Here is a 17611-nt window from a genome sequence, read left to right on the forward strand (position 1 = left end):
GCCAGCCTCTCACCCTCCCCCCACACGGGGCAGCTGTCCGGATCATCACCCCGGGCCCCGGGCCCCACAGCGAAAATCCCATCACCCACCCCGACCCCGATTTTGGGGGATCCCGACGGGGTCGCGTCCGGACTCGTGTCGCCCGCTAAGGATAAGAGGATGGGGGGACACCTCATCTAGGTGGAGAGGGTCTGAATTTGATAAGGAACCATGCCCCAAGCTGCTTTCCCCATGGGCCAATATGGGCCTTGCTCAGCTGTTATTTGATCCATGGGTTATTTGTTAACTAAGATTAGTAAAAGACAGTTCATGGAAATTTTTTAATTTTTTATTCTAATGAAAATAAGTAAGAAAGAGACACGTGGATCCACTATCGTGAAATCAATAATTTGGGCATCCTTTTCATTACGGAAAGTAGCACTCCTTTCTCCCTTCCTCCTAATAATGTTTATGAATCTTCTTGAAAGGCAACGATCCTTCTTTCATATCCTTTGAACTCTCCCATCAACATAATTTTGTTGCAGCACGCCACAAATTGGTATCAAAGAATAAAAATTCTCATCGATGACTACTTTTGTATCTTTCAGTCTCAAGCTCAATCTTGTTGATGAGATGTTACTTCATTTTCATAAGAGATATGAAAAGCATGTGGAAGAACTATCACCTTGAATTCAACTTTTATTTCATTTGGAGATAGGCTAGCTTACAAGCTTCATTACCTGGACAACATTTTAGTCATAGAAGATAGAGAACTTATGGATGTGTTTCTGATACAATGGTGGCAACTTTAAGTCCAGATTCTCTATCAGTCAAGATGGAGGTCTGTGCTTCCCTCACAAAAATTAGAAAAAAAAAATCTTTTGTGGGACCCACTTGGTATCTCAACTCTCAGCACTCATTGGTAGACCTTACTGCTAATGTGTAGTGGAAAAATGGGTAGTACGTATTTCTACCTTGACGGGTGAAGAATATAGACGATTCCAAGACAAGGAGATCTTGAATTAGAACTTCCATCCTTCAACACATTTTCACCCCTTTCCTGATATATGTAGAAAGGAAAAGAAAGTTTCTGAGTCTTCTCCGTCAAACAAATACGTCATTAATTAGTATTGATTAGATGTATATAGTCAATATGTCACCAATAATGCATTAATTCTTATAGCTGCGTTTGGCAAGAGAAGAGGAATGAGACCCAGAAGAGATATATTTTAATGAAGACTAGTTCGAATAAATGATCATGTCATCGTTGGGAATCCATTACCAATTTTATTACCATCAACTATTACTGATTCCACACAGCGGTCCCCTTGTGAGTGCAAGCATCATTCTCTTATGGATCATCATTCATGGAAAAGTGCAATTCAGAAGAGTGTCGATCATGAACTTATTATCTTTGTTGTCACTGAATTGTTAGTTCTGAGCAGTGAAAGTTAGAATTTCCTTGATAAAGCATAGTACGTCCCCCCTCTTCAAAATGATGCCTAGCTAGCTTACTTCCTCTCCATTATTTTCTACCTCAGTTCACTCATATTGATTCTCTCTTTTCAAAAATTTGTCTTATAAGCTTGTCACTCATATTCTCTTTTTTCAAAAGTTTGTCTTTGTTCATCATGTTCATATTCATTCTCTCTTTTCAAAAGGTTTTCCAGTTCCTTGTCCTCTTCTGAACATGAAACAGTGGAAGGTGGTTTTGGTTTCAGACTCGAAATGAGTTGAAATCCTCTACTCATAAGGGAATAAAGGATCCAGAAGTATAGTATTTCTATTTAATTCTATACTGACATTACTTATTTTATAAAGAGCAAATTGCACTGGCACTTCAAAATAGAGGCTTTAAAGCACTAACACCCCACTTTATGTTTAAAAATCATAGAGACCCTAATATTGGATTTTTATTAGATATATTTGTCCAATTTGTCAATGAAAACCTATCAGCCATTGTTTATTATATGAATATTTTTTTAAAATAAATAGTAATTTAACTATTTTCAATGATAAATTTAACAAATGTATCTAACAAAAATCCAATTTTGAGGTCTTTATGCTTTTTAAACATAAAATGGAGTGCCAGTGCTTTAAGGCCTCAATTTTGGGGAGCAAATACAATTTGCTCTTTATAAAATAAAACAAACCCATTTCCGTTTCTCTCTTTCTTTCCCTCCAAACAATACTTTTGCTTTGAGTGAGAAAGTCATAAGGGAACTCTACCTCATGGATTAAGGGAACTTGCACATTAGTCATAAGTGTGATGCATTGGAGTAGATATCATTTACTCTAGAAGGAGCTAGGGGGACCGATCCCAATCGAACATTCGATGTAAATCTCATCTCTAGGTTTTGCGAGTTATGAACCCATGGATGTTTGGAATTGGTCCCCTCAATCTTAAGTTGGTAGGTGATCCGAACACGATAAACTATCCTCTCTCATGCAATTTTAGCCAATTTATCAAAAAGAAAGTTAATTGAGCTACATGAGGAACATGAACCAAAAGAAAAGAATTACATGAGGATATGATGATGGCCCTTTCTCTAGTTCACTAGGTAAAGTAATGTTCCATGGGCCCTTGATTGGGGTAACTGAGAACCCAACAATCATGACAATACAAAATAAGAAACATGGTAATTATGTTAAAAAGAAAAAGAAGAAAAAAGAAAGAAAGGTATATATGTGTGTGAGGGTTCACCTAGTTTGATTCTTCCTCTTTACCAGGCTCTAAAGATAGGTAAGAATCAACTAGCTAGACAGGAAATTAATGATACGCATTCTCTCCAATCTACTTATTCCATTTGGTTATTCAAAAACCTTTACTTAGTTCAGAGAGCATAATTAAAGTTATCTGAGATAAACATCAAAGTTTGGTAGATTGAGGTAAAACAAATATATACATCAATTTACATGAAAATGGCTGGGATCTTGAAGCAAAGCTAGTGGGTCTTCCCCAAACGATTCTTTTTGTGGATGTGATGGATCAATCATAGATACTTGATGTAGAAATCAATGAAATCAGTTGAGCCTGTTCATAATAACTCATGGGTTTGTAAGAAGATTCTTATATATCAATATAAAGCTAGTGAATACTTGGAACTTGGCTAGAAATCAGGTGATCAATGTCTTCAACAGAATTCCAATAAAGGGTAAAGAATTCTGATATCTCTTAGAAGAAACAAAAAAATCTGGTTTGGAAAAAGCTTCAAGATAAGGCATAATAAAATTTTCTGTTGTTATCCTTTAGCAAGGAAGATGATAAAGTTAAAATCTATAAATAAATTTGGTTTTGTATGAATTAATTTCACAAAATTAAAATATAATGTCAGAATTATAATTTTGGAAAATGTTGGGTATGCTAGCATCATCTCGATGTCATTCTATTCTATTGATAAATAAAAGAGTTATTTTGCATCAGATGTTGGCACACTCATGTGTCACTATTACTCAATCTTATGATCATTTGCTGTCTTTGAGATATCTGAATTAGGCATATGTCAAATTCAAACCTCAATTCGATCAATTTTCCTCCATCGATCTAATGCAACACTTTTAACCCACCTTTTTCTTCATAGATCGAAGTCCAGGAAAACCGTCTTTCAACTAAATGACTCTTAGAACACAGAAATGACAAGAAGATTCTGCATTGCTGATCAGAAAAATTCTTAGCATTTTTCTTCATAGACTAATCTATGATATTGGGCTACAATTAAGTATAGTATAATCTTTCTAATGAAAGTGACCTTTAGCAACAAATACCTTCTGTATCCAATCACAATTGAATTAGAACTTGCAATAATTTTCTCTGTTATAAAAAATTTAGAATCCTTATAGAAAGCAAAATGAAGGCCATGATAAGAAGTTCATAATCAGACACAGAATGACAGAACACAGATTTCGAATAAATTTGCATCAAAGACAGCTGTCTATATTCTTCTACAATGAAATGTGTTTCTCTTTTTTTTTTTTTTGGTAAACATTGAAATGTGTTTCTCATGCTCTAACAGAAGTACTCTTTGATTTGATTATCTTTTGTTCCTTTTTTGAACTTATCCTAGATTCATAATAACCCTAGGATACTTTAACTTTAGAGTGGGGAACTTAGCAATAAAAATGTGTTCCTACTTAAACTCCACCCAGTACTGATTTGAATAATATATTATATTATGAAAAATTTTGCTGCCACTCAAGTCAAGTTCAGAAGGAAGAAAAAAAAATCAGTAGGATATCCAACTGTGAATAAGGGTAGCAAGAAAGTTCTAGCAATCTGGTAGCAGCAGAATCGAGCATCAATTAATCTGCATTCATAAAATGTATAATTAACATAGAACCTAAGTGGGTTGATTTTGAAATGTTATTAAGTGGTTGTAAGCTTCAAGCTTATATAAGTTTACCAAGATTCTTTCTCTGTAAGCAATTTCAGAGTGTTTTGAACAAGCAACTGTGATTTTATTCTCTATTTATTGTAAAGCAGATCTGTCCATGTAGACGATCCAGACAAGTTAAATCCTTGAGTAGATTATATTATTGTTAATTATTCATTCTTATCTGCATTGTTTTTATTAACTTTTCTCAACAAAGAATGATTATACCCTATAAGCTAACTTTTAATTCCTTCAATCACCTCTCACCCAGAAAAAGATATGGTTAAAATAAAATTTTAAAAAAGTGCATTACAGAAATGAAAAATCAAGAACAAAACCTGTTTTGAATTTTATGGGACAATAAGTTACAAAAGCAGCAAATCAAGAAGCAAAATAGACTCGCTGAGTGTTCCAAAACAGTGGAAACTTTATTGGTAGAAGCAATGAAAATGTTTGGTTATGCATCTGATACCCAGATTCTTGTTAAATACGGTATGCAGCATGCGACGTACGTACTAGCTAGACTTCAGTATGTATACATTGTTTCGCCTTACGCTCAATCTTCTGATCAAGGCCAAAATTCACTTTGTAAGCCAATCTTGTGATCATTGTTGTAGCTATAGCTGTTGTTGATGTTGCTGCACATCTGATCAAACTGGGTTGGGACATAATCATCCAAGTTCCACAACTCAGTACCCCAGAAGCTATCCTCTTCAATGGTAGTATGATCCACACAGGTTCCCTCTTGGAACATCACTGGCAAGCATTGATCTTCCAAGGTTGGATAGAAGAAACAATCCGTCTCTTGCTTATATGGCGGCTGACCTTCTGCAAGTGTAAGCTGAAGCTTCTTCATGTCAACCAATTGCTGTTGCTGCTGTAATTGCTCTGCTTGTTGTAATAGTTGCTGCTGTGGTTGCAGCTGTGTTGGTTGTGCCTGCTTCTTCATCAATTTTTGCTGTTGGCGTGAACGAGTTTTTTTCCCTTGTTTCTGAGATGATTTCTTGAAATGGGTTCTCCAGTAGTTCTTGATCTCATTGTCTGTTCTTCCAGGCAAGCACCGAGCAATTGTAGACCATCTATAAATTTGAAAACTCTCAGTTAGCAACTATACAATATAGAAAGAAAAAAGAAAAAAAAAACCCAGGAAAGAAAAATTGAAGCTAATGATTTTATTGCATTACTTGTTTCCCCAAAAGGCATGGAGTTCTATGATGATGCTTTCTTCCTGAGGAGTTAGCTGACCTCTCTTAAGTCCAGGTCTCAGGTAATTCACCCATCTTAGCCTACAGCTCTTGCCAGTTCTCCTCAATCCTGAAACCCAAATCACAACCAAATTAAGAACTAAACCCAGTTGATTACAGCAAGAAAATGTTCAAACCCTCTAAAGCTAAGGTAAGGTATATATAGCATTTGTGAAAAAAAATGGTGGTGAGAGTGATTGAGTTGTACCTGCAGATCTTGCAACACAACTCCATCTTCCTTCACCATGAGAAGTTACATATTCTGACAGCAATTTGTCTTCTTCAGCTGTCCAAGGACCCTTTCTCCAGCCTTGCTCTGTGACTCCCCAACCCATCAATCCAACCATTATTTCTCTTTCAGTTGTTAAATTGTCTCCAAATTCCTTGACATATGGGTGATGGTTCTTAACAATGTACTCGTGCAACCATATATATACTCTCTTACCATAGTGTCCATTCAATGTCATTATCAAATGCTTGTCATCCCACTCGTGCAAATTATCAAGTATAGCCTCACAAATACTGTGATTAATTTTTAACAAATTATACATGTATGTAACCATAGATTACTTAATCACAGGGTTTAACCTCCACCCAGTGCTTAGAGAACAAGTGTCACAACGCGTACAGGCGAGGATCTTTGATGATCTTATAACAAGGATTGAAACAATACCACATAAGCACAGAATCAATGTCTCGAAGACTGTTAGTATACAATTCTTAAACTCTCCTGGAGCCACAAATGTTTAATTAATCATAAGATCAAAGAAAGCATATCCTTGATCCAAGCCGAAAGAGGTAGTGGGTTGTTGATTGTTTTCATCGAAAATGGCTTTCCAACCAATCACCTTGGAACACATGTTTGTCTCCATAACCTATAATGGAATGCTTTAGAGATTGTTAAATGTTAGCCATATTTGTTTAATAAGCCACAAAGAAGTTTCTAGGACTCTAAAATCTGGTAATGGAGGCATTAAATTTATGATGAAAGGACCACCTTGATGAGTCATTCAGGAGACGCGTGTGCACAGACAGGGACTGTTGATGCATTTTACCATTGTTAATACATTTATTTAAAGGCACCTTAACCCATTTTTAGGCATCTAATGTTTAATATAATCCCACAAACAGTGTCGTAATCATAAAGATTTAGAAACTAATTCAAATAGTCCAAAGATCTTTTAGTCAGAGATACAGTAAATTGTGTGATTTGATCTTGCAAAAAGAACAACAAAAGCTTTTGGGATTCTGTCCCAATCCCAAAGACGTAAACATTAAGGCACCTAAACTCTGTTTCAAGAAAAACTAAACTGCATGTACTTGTATCAGAGCTAAGATTGTAAAAAATTTGAAGTTAATCAATATTCATGAAACATGGCATAGTTTCAATAACAAAACATGATGGGGTTCGTCTGTTATATTAAATAGAGGATTCCAAAAAGATTTAGTTTTCTAACACTTAAAAGAGTTATCAGACGTCATGAATATGATCCATGGCCTGGGTTTTACCAGCACGGCAGAATAAAGTTTCTGAAAACATAATGGAATGAAGAGGTTCACGTCTCTTGAAAATAAAAGCTTGAGTTTATCCAGAACCACATATGTTTAGCTTTTTACAAATGAATTGATTAAGCCCAATGAATTGATTAAGCCCAAAGCTGAGATGGGAAGAGTGGAAATTGCAACCGTTACCTCCATGAGTTAAGCAATGGTCTCAGAGGCATTTGTACAAACAAATAATCTGCTTGGTCATATCTGTCATCTTTCCACTTAACCCAGAGCCAAAAGAACTGTTCATAGTCAGCTAGATCAAAACCAGAGGCTCAGCTGAACGCATGAAACTTGGACCCTCACCATTTAAAATATGTTAAGAAAAAAAATCTTGGTTTGCTTGCCTTTTCTTGTCTATGCCAACATAAGAAAGCACTGAGCACAGAGCCACAAATGATAATAGTTTACAATGTACCTACCTGACCCAACCTCATTTCTGCAACTCAATTTACTTTGACCATGACGTTGACAGCGTTGACTTGACCTTGACCAGTCAAATCTATCAAATTTTGACTCATGCTCAGTCAAAGGTAACATGAGGTAGGCTTCCTGCCTCCATAAACCAATAGAGAATTCAGAAACTAATCACTTGTCTAGCTCCTATTGCTGAAGGCAATAGAGGGTTAAAAGTTATGGAAAATATGAAACATAATTTCCTCACGGAATCATTGTGATCACTATGCCAAATTGCTTGAAAAGTTGTATGAAACATTTAAATCATACCTAAAGCATGATATTAAAGATCATAAGAGTCAATTTTTGGATGAACTGAAGCTTGCTTCACATTGTCATTAGATCAATTTGTCTTAACCTCTTTCACCTCCAAAAATAAAAATTAGTTGCCTTAATTTTGTATCTCTTTCACCTTTCAAAAGACAAAAGTACACCCAAGATTTGGAAATGGAAAAAAAGAAAATTTGGGTAAAGAAATGGAAATACATGCATGAAGCATAAGGAGGATAATGCAGAAGTACTTTGACCGGTACTCCATTCGGTATTTATATGTCGAGATGCAAGATGGGATATCATATAAGAATGGAAATGGAGTATTTCAAATCGAGATGAGAAGAATAAATCTCATTAGGTCATGTGTCCAACCTTTGTGTTGCAAGTTGCAACACGGTTAGGTTGGGCCAGGCTTTTTAAAACCTTGACTCCAACCCTGGGTACCTTAAGTTTAGGCCGAGAGGAGCCAAGCTGGACAAACCTGATCTTCAAAATAAAATAATACGTAGTTTTATATTCTTGACCTACAGTAACCCACTGATGGAAGAGTCCAGATCTGCTATCCGTCTGGAGAGCACTCTATGCTCCCCAACAGCTTTAAAACCACAAAATACAGTGAGATCCACAGATAAATAATATTTTGATCATCCAGATTAGGCTAACCCTAATTAAACACTTAATCCTGTTTGGGTTCAAGATGAGTCACGACTGACTAAGGCTATTATGACCAAACTTGAACCCTAATCCAACCTTTCTGCTTAAGTTGAAATTACATTCCCATGCTAGCCGTGACCCCAAAAAAAAAACAGAACTAATACCATCAACTCCTTTAATTTATTATTTTCTGGGTTGATTTTGTTGATGCTGGTTCTTGCGTGATGGGTTTCAACTCTAATGCATTTACAACAATGTCAATTAGATTAGTTGTCCCATCCTAATCTCATCTGGAAGGTTGTAGATCCAGGAATTTCCACTACAGATAAGTCAAAACAGACACATTTCACCATCAAGTGTTTAAAAAAATAGGTTGGTGATACATATAGACAGACAGAGAGTTCATAAAAAAAGAAAAGAAATAAGAATAAGAGGGGGAGACAGAATGATAACCTTACAACTGTTCTTTGAAGATCAGTCAAGGATATCAGGAAAAAGATCTAATCAAAAACTAACATTAGTGCAAATGGCCTCTCAATCTAAAGTAAAGCTTAACATCATTAATTACTATTTTAGATAATTTACCAAAAAAAAAAAAAAAACTTACTTTGATATTGAACATCTATTACAAATTCAATTAGGTGTGTTGAAAATTTTTCTCCCCATCTAAGTAACAGATCTGGTTCACATTATTTGATTTTTGACATATGTTTAATCTCAAAATAAAATCATTTTCTTTTAGTATATTAGCTAAAGTAAAATAACACCATTAATCAGATAATTTACTTTAAAACAAGTCTTACCACGTGTCTTTACCAAAAATATAAATAAATAAAATATTAAACACGTGTTAAAAAATCCAATCATGTAAATTAAAAAAATTCTTCCCATGTAGGTAGCGAATCTGGATTCCCCAAATGAGTTTCAACCATATATCTCCATGAAGAGGAAATTATCCAACCCACATCGTTGAAGTTATCCAATCCCAAAGCAAAATCATCTCTTGTTAATAATTTGCTAAAGTAGAATTTAATAGCATTAATCAATATTTTAGCTAATTTCCTGGGGAGAGGGGGAAAGAAAAAAGAATCTTACTTTGATATTAAACATGTTTCAAAATCCAACCATATGAATTGAAAATTTTCCTCTATTCTTGCAATCTAGATTTGTTGAAATTCCTAAATGATAATTTATGGTTTTTTTTTTTTCTTTTTCTTTTACATTTGGTAAAAATAAATGTCTTTTACTTCAAGTAAAGGTGACTTGAAGGCCACTATTTTGGATCATACCACTTGGCATACATACGTTTGTTAAATCATTACAATAGACTTTCACTACAAACTAATGGCTTAAAACTCAAGCTTTACTTTGCACATTGGTATTTGATCTTCTTCTTCAAGCTAGGATTTATAAAATAAATTATGGTAACATTTCTGCATATTTCTTGAATTTTGACTAAAAATTCATTTGGAGGAGCACATCATTCATACATTCTAAGCAATCATCAAACCCTGAGGGTTTGTTTGCTTGATATGAAAAAGAAGGGAGCTAGGAAGAGGGAAACAGAGGATGCATGGGAGTATGACATGCTACTGGGGAACTGAGGGTGGGGAAAAGCAAAGTTAGGGTATGGAGGAAAGGAAGTGGTAATGAGAAGAGTTAAGGTATCTGATCTTGGGTCCATATCATCTGCAGTGCAGTAAGGCCATTGGCCAAGCATCAGGAAGGTAGCAACCATTCTTCTGTTTTACAGACAGCAACACATCCATTCAATCATTCTACAAATCTAGGTTCACATAAGCAGTCTTATATCTGAAGATGTAAATCAAAGGCAGACAGATTAAAATGAGTAAGCAACTCTACTCGAACAGAATAACATGTTTCAACATTTGCATAATTTGGTAGAAGAAGAACCTTGCAATTAGATTGTTCTTCAATATACATCATATCTTGATTGTTATTTTTTCTTCTGCAGTGTCTATTACATTAAAGAAATTGAAGTCAGAGAAAGCTTGAACAAAAACATTGCTTTCTGTGAGTAACTCGAAATTGCTTTGAACGAGCAACTCAAGAACAATTTCATATGTTCCCATTGGCATTTAAATGCTCTGAAACAACAAATTATATAATGGGGCCAACACTGCAATTTAACGGAATCACACCTTTCCACCTTAAGAAAGCTGTGGAAACTTGAGAGAACTGAACACCCAGGCAGAATGAGCATAGGAGTGGAAAGCTACAAATACAATAGTTCTCAGGACATGGTTATGTACCAGCTAAGTACTAGGGAGGCAAGCAGAAAACATTTTCCTGCTTCACCTGAAAGAAAGGCCGCTGACACTCCACACGCTGAAGGTGTGATGACAGTTGAAGCAAATCAACAGTGAGTCCTTGTGCATGAGTAAGAGAATTGTTGGCATCGAGAAGATCTGACTCCTGAAAAATTCCTTGAGTATGAAGTTCAAAATTGTCAATGTTGCTGTCATCAGAAACTAGTAAAGGCTCCATATGATCAACCTCCACAGAGTCCAACCCAGACAACGAAAACTTATTTGTAGCAACACTCATTGAAGCTTGTGAGTTTGCTCCCAAAAGCTTTTCAGGAAATGGACCTATGCTCTGATGGAGATTATTGCATTGAATGATTAGAGGCTGAGTAAGGGGATTTCCTGACGAATGACTCAGGGAGTTGTGTGATTGATATGACAGAAGAGAGAGAGCACATCCAGAGTCAGAAATCCCTGGCATTCCTTGAATGGTTGATGCTGTATCAAAAAAAGTGAATTCTTCACTTCCTGATGTGGTATTTCTGAACACTGGCGGTGAGACACGAATTGGACTGGATAAATCATTACGGTATTGATTATTCTTCTCAAGTAAAATGCCTTGCAGCCCAGTAACAATTCCATTTGCATCCAAACAATACTGTTCCTCTGTCCCATAAGGAGGAAGGGAGGATCTTTGAAGTCCATTGGTGATTGGTATCACTACCTGAGAATCAACAAGTGTCTCATGTTCTAATTTTAGTTGCTTCCACCAGTCACCAGTTTCATAGTTTGTTGAGTTCAGAATGCTGTTTGGGAATATATCTGGATAAATGAATGAAGATCTGGAGGACAAGGGAGTCCCAAGAAACTTGTTACCTACAGAGCCACATAAACATCATAATGATTAAGCTGACAATTAACTCTTCCTGCTTTTCTTGGTAAAAATTCTATGCATGCACAAAAAATGTTGGGACACAATTTTCTTGATATGTGCTGAAACAAGTACAAATTGGACTCCTCGACATGCAATATTGCCCTCATATAAAAGTTCAGATATGTTCCACTTACCAGAAAGCAAGAAATGTAAGCGATGAATCCAATGGAGAGATCCACCAGGGTAAAAAGACTAGATGCAAGATATGGGAGGGATCCACAGGAGTCAGTTCTAGTGAGCCTCAGAAGCATTGAGCATAAGAAGGATATGGAGTTACTCCGTGGAGATGAATCAATTGTTAGAGCATCTCACAGGAAATTTATTTTTGGTCAACCATGTCAAGTTGGGACAGGCTTGGACATTGTTGGCGTTTTTGCTGCTGGTCAACCTAAGGATTACCTTTCCCTAAGTTGTTCAATTAGTCAAACAGTGAAGGTCAGATAAACCTGCAGGGTTTAATGGGGCTTTACTCAGGATTCTTAGGAGCTATCGATAAGACAAGAGAAGCATAAATCTTCAAGAAAATTTGAGATTCCAATACCTTGCTTCTCCTTCGACTGAAACTACATTAATGTAGAGGACACTCCCCGCAAACAATTAAAAAAGCTCCTAAACAGAAATTGATCCTGTAGTTTAAAACCTCCCAGACACTGAAACTCTACCGAAAGTTACTCTCTTAGTAATTACATGTACCCCATAGCCCTGACATAAACTGAAAATATAAACTTCCAAGAGTAGTTACCCATCTAATAAATACCAAAATTGTCGAATACTACCCTGTCAATCCTGTCCTATTGACTTCTTAAAATCGTCAGATACTGAAGTTCACTAAAATAGAAACTAACAAAATGCATAAGTAAATAGAGTAACGCTTGACTGTTATAAGGCACTTTTTTACACACTACACTGTTAAAATGAAAATTAGAAGATTCCCAAGGCAATGCTTAAAAGCGATAGAAATGATAGAATTGGAAAGAGGTACGTGATGTGGTATGGCACAATGTAACAAGACACCACATTCCATGTAAATGGAAAACATAAGTGTGCCAAGCAAAGAATGAGAGCACCAAATTTTATGATTTGATAGTGCCTCCCGCCACCCACATAACTTTTACCCTTAGTTATGGGAGAATCTGTATCATCGCCATCTAAATTTAAATTGCTACTTCAATTTGGCCAAAAATATAAAAGAAAATAAACCTGGGCAGGTAATGTTCTCCAGATCATGTATTGTACACAAATAAATGAAAGAAATAAACAATAAGCAACAAATACAGATACTCTCTTCAAGAGAGACCTAGGTAGGGAAAGCAGGACTGAAGGACGTGGTTGAACTCCAGCCTTCAAGAGGAGCAAGGCCCTAATGCTGTCAGTTACACAGAAACACCGATCGCTTCACAAAAAAAAAGACACCCCTACACATGCAGTGCACTGGCAAATAACCAAAAATTTTCGCCAAGTGTGAAACTGGACTTTTGGAGAGTGCAGTATGTCATTGTTGTTATTATTCTTATCTTCACTCATTTTCAGCACATCAATGAAAAATCAAAATGGGGGGGCACATTGCCCCAAGGAGACAAAATAGAGCAGTAAGATGGAGAAAAGAAGGTTCAAGAAGTATGCTACAAACCTTCTGCACTCAAAATTTGACAAAATCATGGAAAAGACCTAAATTTGACAAAACCATGGAAAAGACCTAAGTATAGATTCACAAGACCTCTTAAATTGCCTCATCCATAAGAAAACCAAACTTGCAGGGTATTCTAAGAACAAATCCCATTAGACTCTGAATTCCTATAGTTAGCAGTGTGTCAAAACTAAGAATAAAACCATTAAACTCTGGATTCCTAGAGCTGGCAAAGTATCCTAAGACTAACTAAGATTAAAACCCATTAAACTCTGGATTCCTATGGTTTGTCCACCAAAATTTACCCAGAGATGTTTTTTCTTTTCTTTTCTTTCTTTTTTTTTTTTTTTTTTTTTTTTTTTGGGGGGGGGGGGGTGTGGTTCTTTTGGGTTGGAGGAGTCCATGAGGCCTTCATACTTTATGGTGATTCAAAAGAATAAAAAAAGGAAGATCAAAAAGGAAGAGAAAATTTGAAAAACAATTCTGCATTTTTCGAACTAAATAGACCTAGAATTCAAGCCACACTCCAACAGTCTCCACCTTGAACTATCGTAAGCCCTGAAGGTACATCTATCATTTCCCTACCATACCTTAAAGGATGCACCAAAATCAATCCTGTAGCATGCTAACTAAGTCTAAGCATAGTCTGAAGTCGTATTACTCATGAACCCAATAAGGTGCACTAAGCTCTTTTCCAAACTAGAGCAAAACCAAGTTAGATGACCTTATGATGGTTCTGCCTGCAAACCTTTATCTCTACATATAGAATCCTGTTGGGTCAGCAAAAAGTAATTAACTGAATTTGTTCACAGAAAAAAGTTCTGCACTTAAAACCAACCACCAATTCCAACCTGATTTGGCTTTCATACTGCTTGATGAGAAATAACCCAAAATGGCATCTGTGGCGACAAGATAACTGAGAAACATAAACAATAACCACCAGATCAAACTTGCCCGAGATGAAAGGAAGCACAGAGACACAAATGAAAGGGAAGGGAAAACTCCCTGGGATATATCAGGTAAAAAAAAGAAATTAAGAAACCAATCTAGTCTTGTTAGTAAAAATATCAACAAATTCTCAAAGTTCACAGGACACTAATCATGAAGAATTCAGAGTAAGAGAAGGATGTTTTGCATATATTCAATCCAGCTCCTGCAACTAAGACAACAGCAGCATCAGGAAAAGAGGATTCAGCTTACGTCCATATACTTCCTTAAGTTTTATTGTACCAACAACTTCCCACTGACCAATGATTCTCTTCATTTCAAAAGAAAAGTTTCCCAATACTCCTCTATAAGGAAGAAAAAGTCAAAAAAACAGAAAAACATTTGGGGGGGGGGGGGGGGAAGATAAAAACAAGACTAAAGCAAGCAAAGGGAAATAGAAAGAGATGAAATTTGGCCCAAAGAGAAGTTGATGCTCTGCAACTTGTGACTACACAGCCTAAGTTTAATCTTTGCAACATTCAGACCAGAACGCAGGGTGATTGAATACCTTGATACATTGAAAGCAAATTCCCTGTTCTACTAGAGTGATTCAACCGGGGCTTCCTGCGACGTTGGTTGTGGCCAGCAAGACGTTTTCGACAACTCCGCTTACCATCATCAAATTCGGCCAATAAATGAAACCTGAGAAAAAGAAAAGCTAATTTACCTTATACCAGCAATAAGAATCAACCAAATTAACTGGGTTCAAAAAGAAGATTGACAAATTACTGATTAGAAATTATATGAATCCGACTGAGAACTAAACAGAAGCCTTCACATGAGCTAAAACATACCCGAAATGCACTCCCTATCTAGCACCACAATAGTTTCTAGCTGAACTTGGAACATAAAATCTTAGCGTCCATGAAGGTTTTTAATTGATTTAAAAGTGCTTCCAAGTGATTCAATTCCCAGCACACTTGTCAATTTCCTATGATATTCCAAAGCCTAAGAAGGTAACAAAACCAAAATAAGGGAGAGGAAAACAAAAGAGCATGGCATCTCAAAATACAACCTAAGAGACTTGCAGCCTACAGGGTTGAATGATGTTATCTTTTCAAGGGCAGCAAGCCGTAATTAACAGAATGTACATATTACAGCAATTGACCCGGACTCTGCTCGTGCGGAAGCCCTCTGTTCGCCCTATTTTTACATTCTAAAGCAATCAACAGAAGAACAATCTTTAGATCATCATTCATCCAAAAAAAAAAATTCATCCATCAAAGTCTATCTTCCAAGGGATAGGCATGATGAAAATTTTGAAATTAAAGATGGAATGACCTGAGGAAAGTATTAATTTGCATCAATTTTTACGCAATTCAGCATTCCTTTAGCTTGAGTCCCAAGGAAGCAAACCAGACCTGCTACACTGCTGGCAAAACCTCTGCTCGACGCCGTCCACAATAACTCTGGTGGTTTTAGAGTGGGTCTCACAAACTCTATGTCTCTTGTGATAGTCTTTTGAGGAGCTGAGATCCAAGTTACAGCCCAGAACTTGGCAATAGGGAATCTGAGAGTTCATACTGGTATTGCGGGCTTTCTTCACTGGCATAGATGAGCTGACCGAGTTTAAAATAGACGATTGTTTAAGAGATGCACCCATTTGTGAATCTTTACAACCAGTCAATCTCCCCAGCTTAAAATCAATCAACGCCGAACCCCCACTACCGGAGTCCACTGCAGAGCTTGAGAACCTTGAACTGGATTCCTCTTCTGAAAACGCTGTTGGGGAAACCACGCAAGGAGGAGAAGACACCCTTTCGCTCCAAACCTGATAATCCAAAGTTCCTCCAATTGGGTTTTCAGAGGATGACTTCTTGGTAATTTCAGGGAAACCCAATTCCATGAATCCTCCCTGGCTCTCGATGGTAAGTCGACCTGGGACGCACATCTTGCTCTCAAAATTATAGTGGGTTCTCGTATTCCAACCCATCGCAATTTTTCCACTTCGCTCACGACTATCAGCTAGTGAAATCAACTCATCAGCAACAAGAAAGCCCTTCCCTTCAGAACCATAACCCCAAGACTCCATTTGATACGTATACGCAGAACTGCTTAACAGTGGCAGACATTAAAGTTCATGGAAAAGACATTCCCACTTCAACGAAAAGAAAAATTAAAAAACCCCTCTGAACTCCTTTATGCCTGCACAAATTCATAGCCTATTGGCGGAGAATGCACATCGGCAGGGTAAAAAGAATTTAAAAGAAAAGAAGGGTAACAGAAAAAGATATAATTTAAATACTTAGCCCCAGTAGTCCCTCGAGCTTCAAGACTCCATTGACGTAGAATATACCCAGAGAAAGGAAGAAGAGCAAGAACGCAGACAATTCATTAAAAGTAAAAAAAAAATCTTTTATTCACCCAATTCGGAAAGAAGAATCCAGGATAGTCTGACTAACACTTCTATTTCTGGAATTTACAAATTACAAGAAGGGAAACCCAGATTAAAAAAAGAAGAAAGTATTGAAAACAGAAACTTGGTCTCACCGTATCCAAAAGTTTTGTTGTTGAGCAACAAGAACAACGAAGAAGACCCAATACAGGGAACTGGGAGAAGCAATCGTTTGCAAGTCAGGTAATACTTAAAGTTAACATAAGAAAGGGACTTACAGAGACAAAAACAATAAAAAAATCAAATCTCAAAGGCTCAAACTTATTTGACAATGATGATGAATGAGACAAAGAGAGAGAGGTTCTGAACTCATGGAAGTCACACTAGAGTATTGATCACGCCAAATGAGTGGTGCAGAGTAACTGAACATTTGCCACATAATCTCCAAAATCACTTTTCTTTTTCATTTCCGCTTTGAGAATTGACATTCCGCCACTGTTTGTTTGCAAAAGTAGACTAAAATTAAAAACATCAAGATCCCATATATAATGGAGTGAGTTAAAAAAAAATCTGAAAAAATATTAAATGTAGGTCTCATAGATGAAATTTTTAAAAGATGTGAAGTGAAAAAAGTTAGCATGCTATTTATCAAATAAGTTTTCTTCAATTTAAAAAAAATTGTTTGCCAATTTTCTTATTTTCTAAACTAAATAAATACTATTTTTGAGATTTCGTAAAAAAAATTTAGTTTTACAAATATTTTTCCACAAAAAATTGTTCATGAAAATAAAAATAAAAATAAAAAAAGAAAAAATCATTTATAGAGATGGGCATTTGCGTAAATCCACACATTTATTTGTACAAGAAATGGGTATTTATGTAATTAAAATTTACAATCCACCTTGGCACCTTGGCACCTTCTGACCTTCCTTCTTAT

At 36.3% G+C, this 17611-nt stretch overlaps 2 protein-coding genes across 2 annotated transcripts; both read right to left on the reverse strand.

Moving 5' to 3' along the window:
• Positions 1-4676: 4676 nt before the first annotated feature.
• On the reverse strand, positions 4677-6174 carry LOC149013350 (uncharacterized). The gene is made up of 3 exons (XM_089159629.1): positions 5802-6174; positions 5534-5663; positions 4677-5428 (listed from the first exon to the last, which is right to left on the reverse strand). The coding sequence occupies exons 1-3, from the start codon at positions 6154-6156 to the stop codon at positions 4918-4920; spliced, it is 996 nt and encodes a 331-aa protein (XP_089015755.1). The 5' UTR covers positions 6157-6174; the 3' UTR covers positions 4677-4917.
• A 3950-nt stretch (positions 6175-10124) lies between these two features.
• Positions 10125-16942, reverse strand: LOC149013351 (uncharacterized). The gene is made up of 4 exons (XM_089159258.1): positions 16830-16942; positions 15701-16390; positions 14848-14981; positions 10125-11667 (listed from the first exon to the last, which is right to left on the reverse strand). The coding sequence occupies exons 2-4, from the start codon at positions 16369-16371 to the stop codon at positions 10808-10810; spliced, it is 1665 nt and encodes a 554-aa protein (XP_089015384.1). The 5' UTR covers positions 16372-16390; positions 16830-16942; the 3' UTR covers positions 10125-10807.
• Between the last annotated feature and the right edge of the window lie 669 nt (positions 16943-17611).

Source organism: Hakea prostrata, chromosome 6 (assembly GCF_041222555.1).
Source record: "Hakea prostrata isolate BN-2017 chromosome 6, UWA_Hpros_2, whole genome shotgun sequence".
NCBI classification, from domain to species: domain Eukaryota; kingdom Viridiplantae; phylum Streptophyta; class Magnoliopsida; order Proteales; family Proteaceae; genus Hakea; species Hakea prostrata.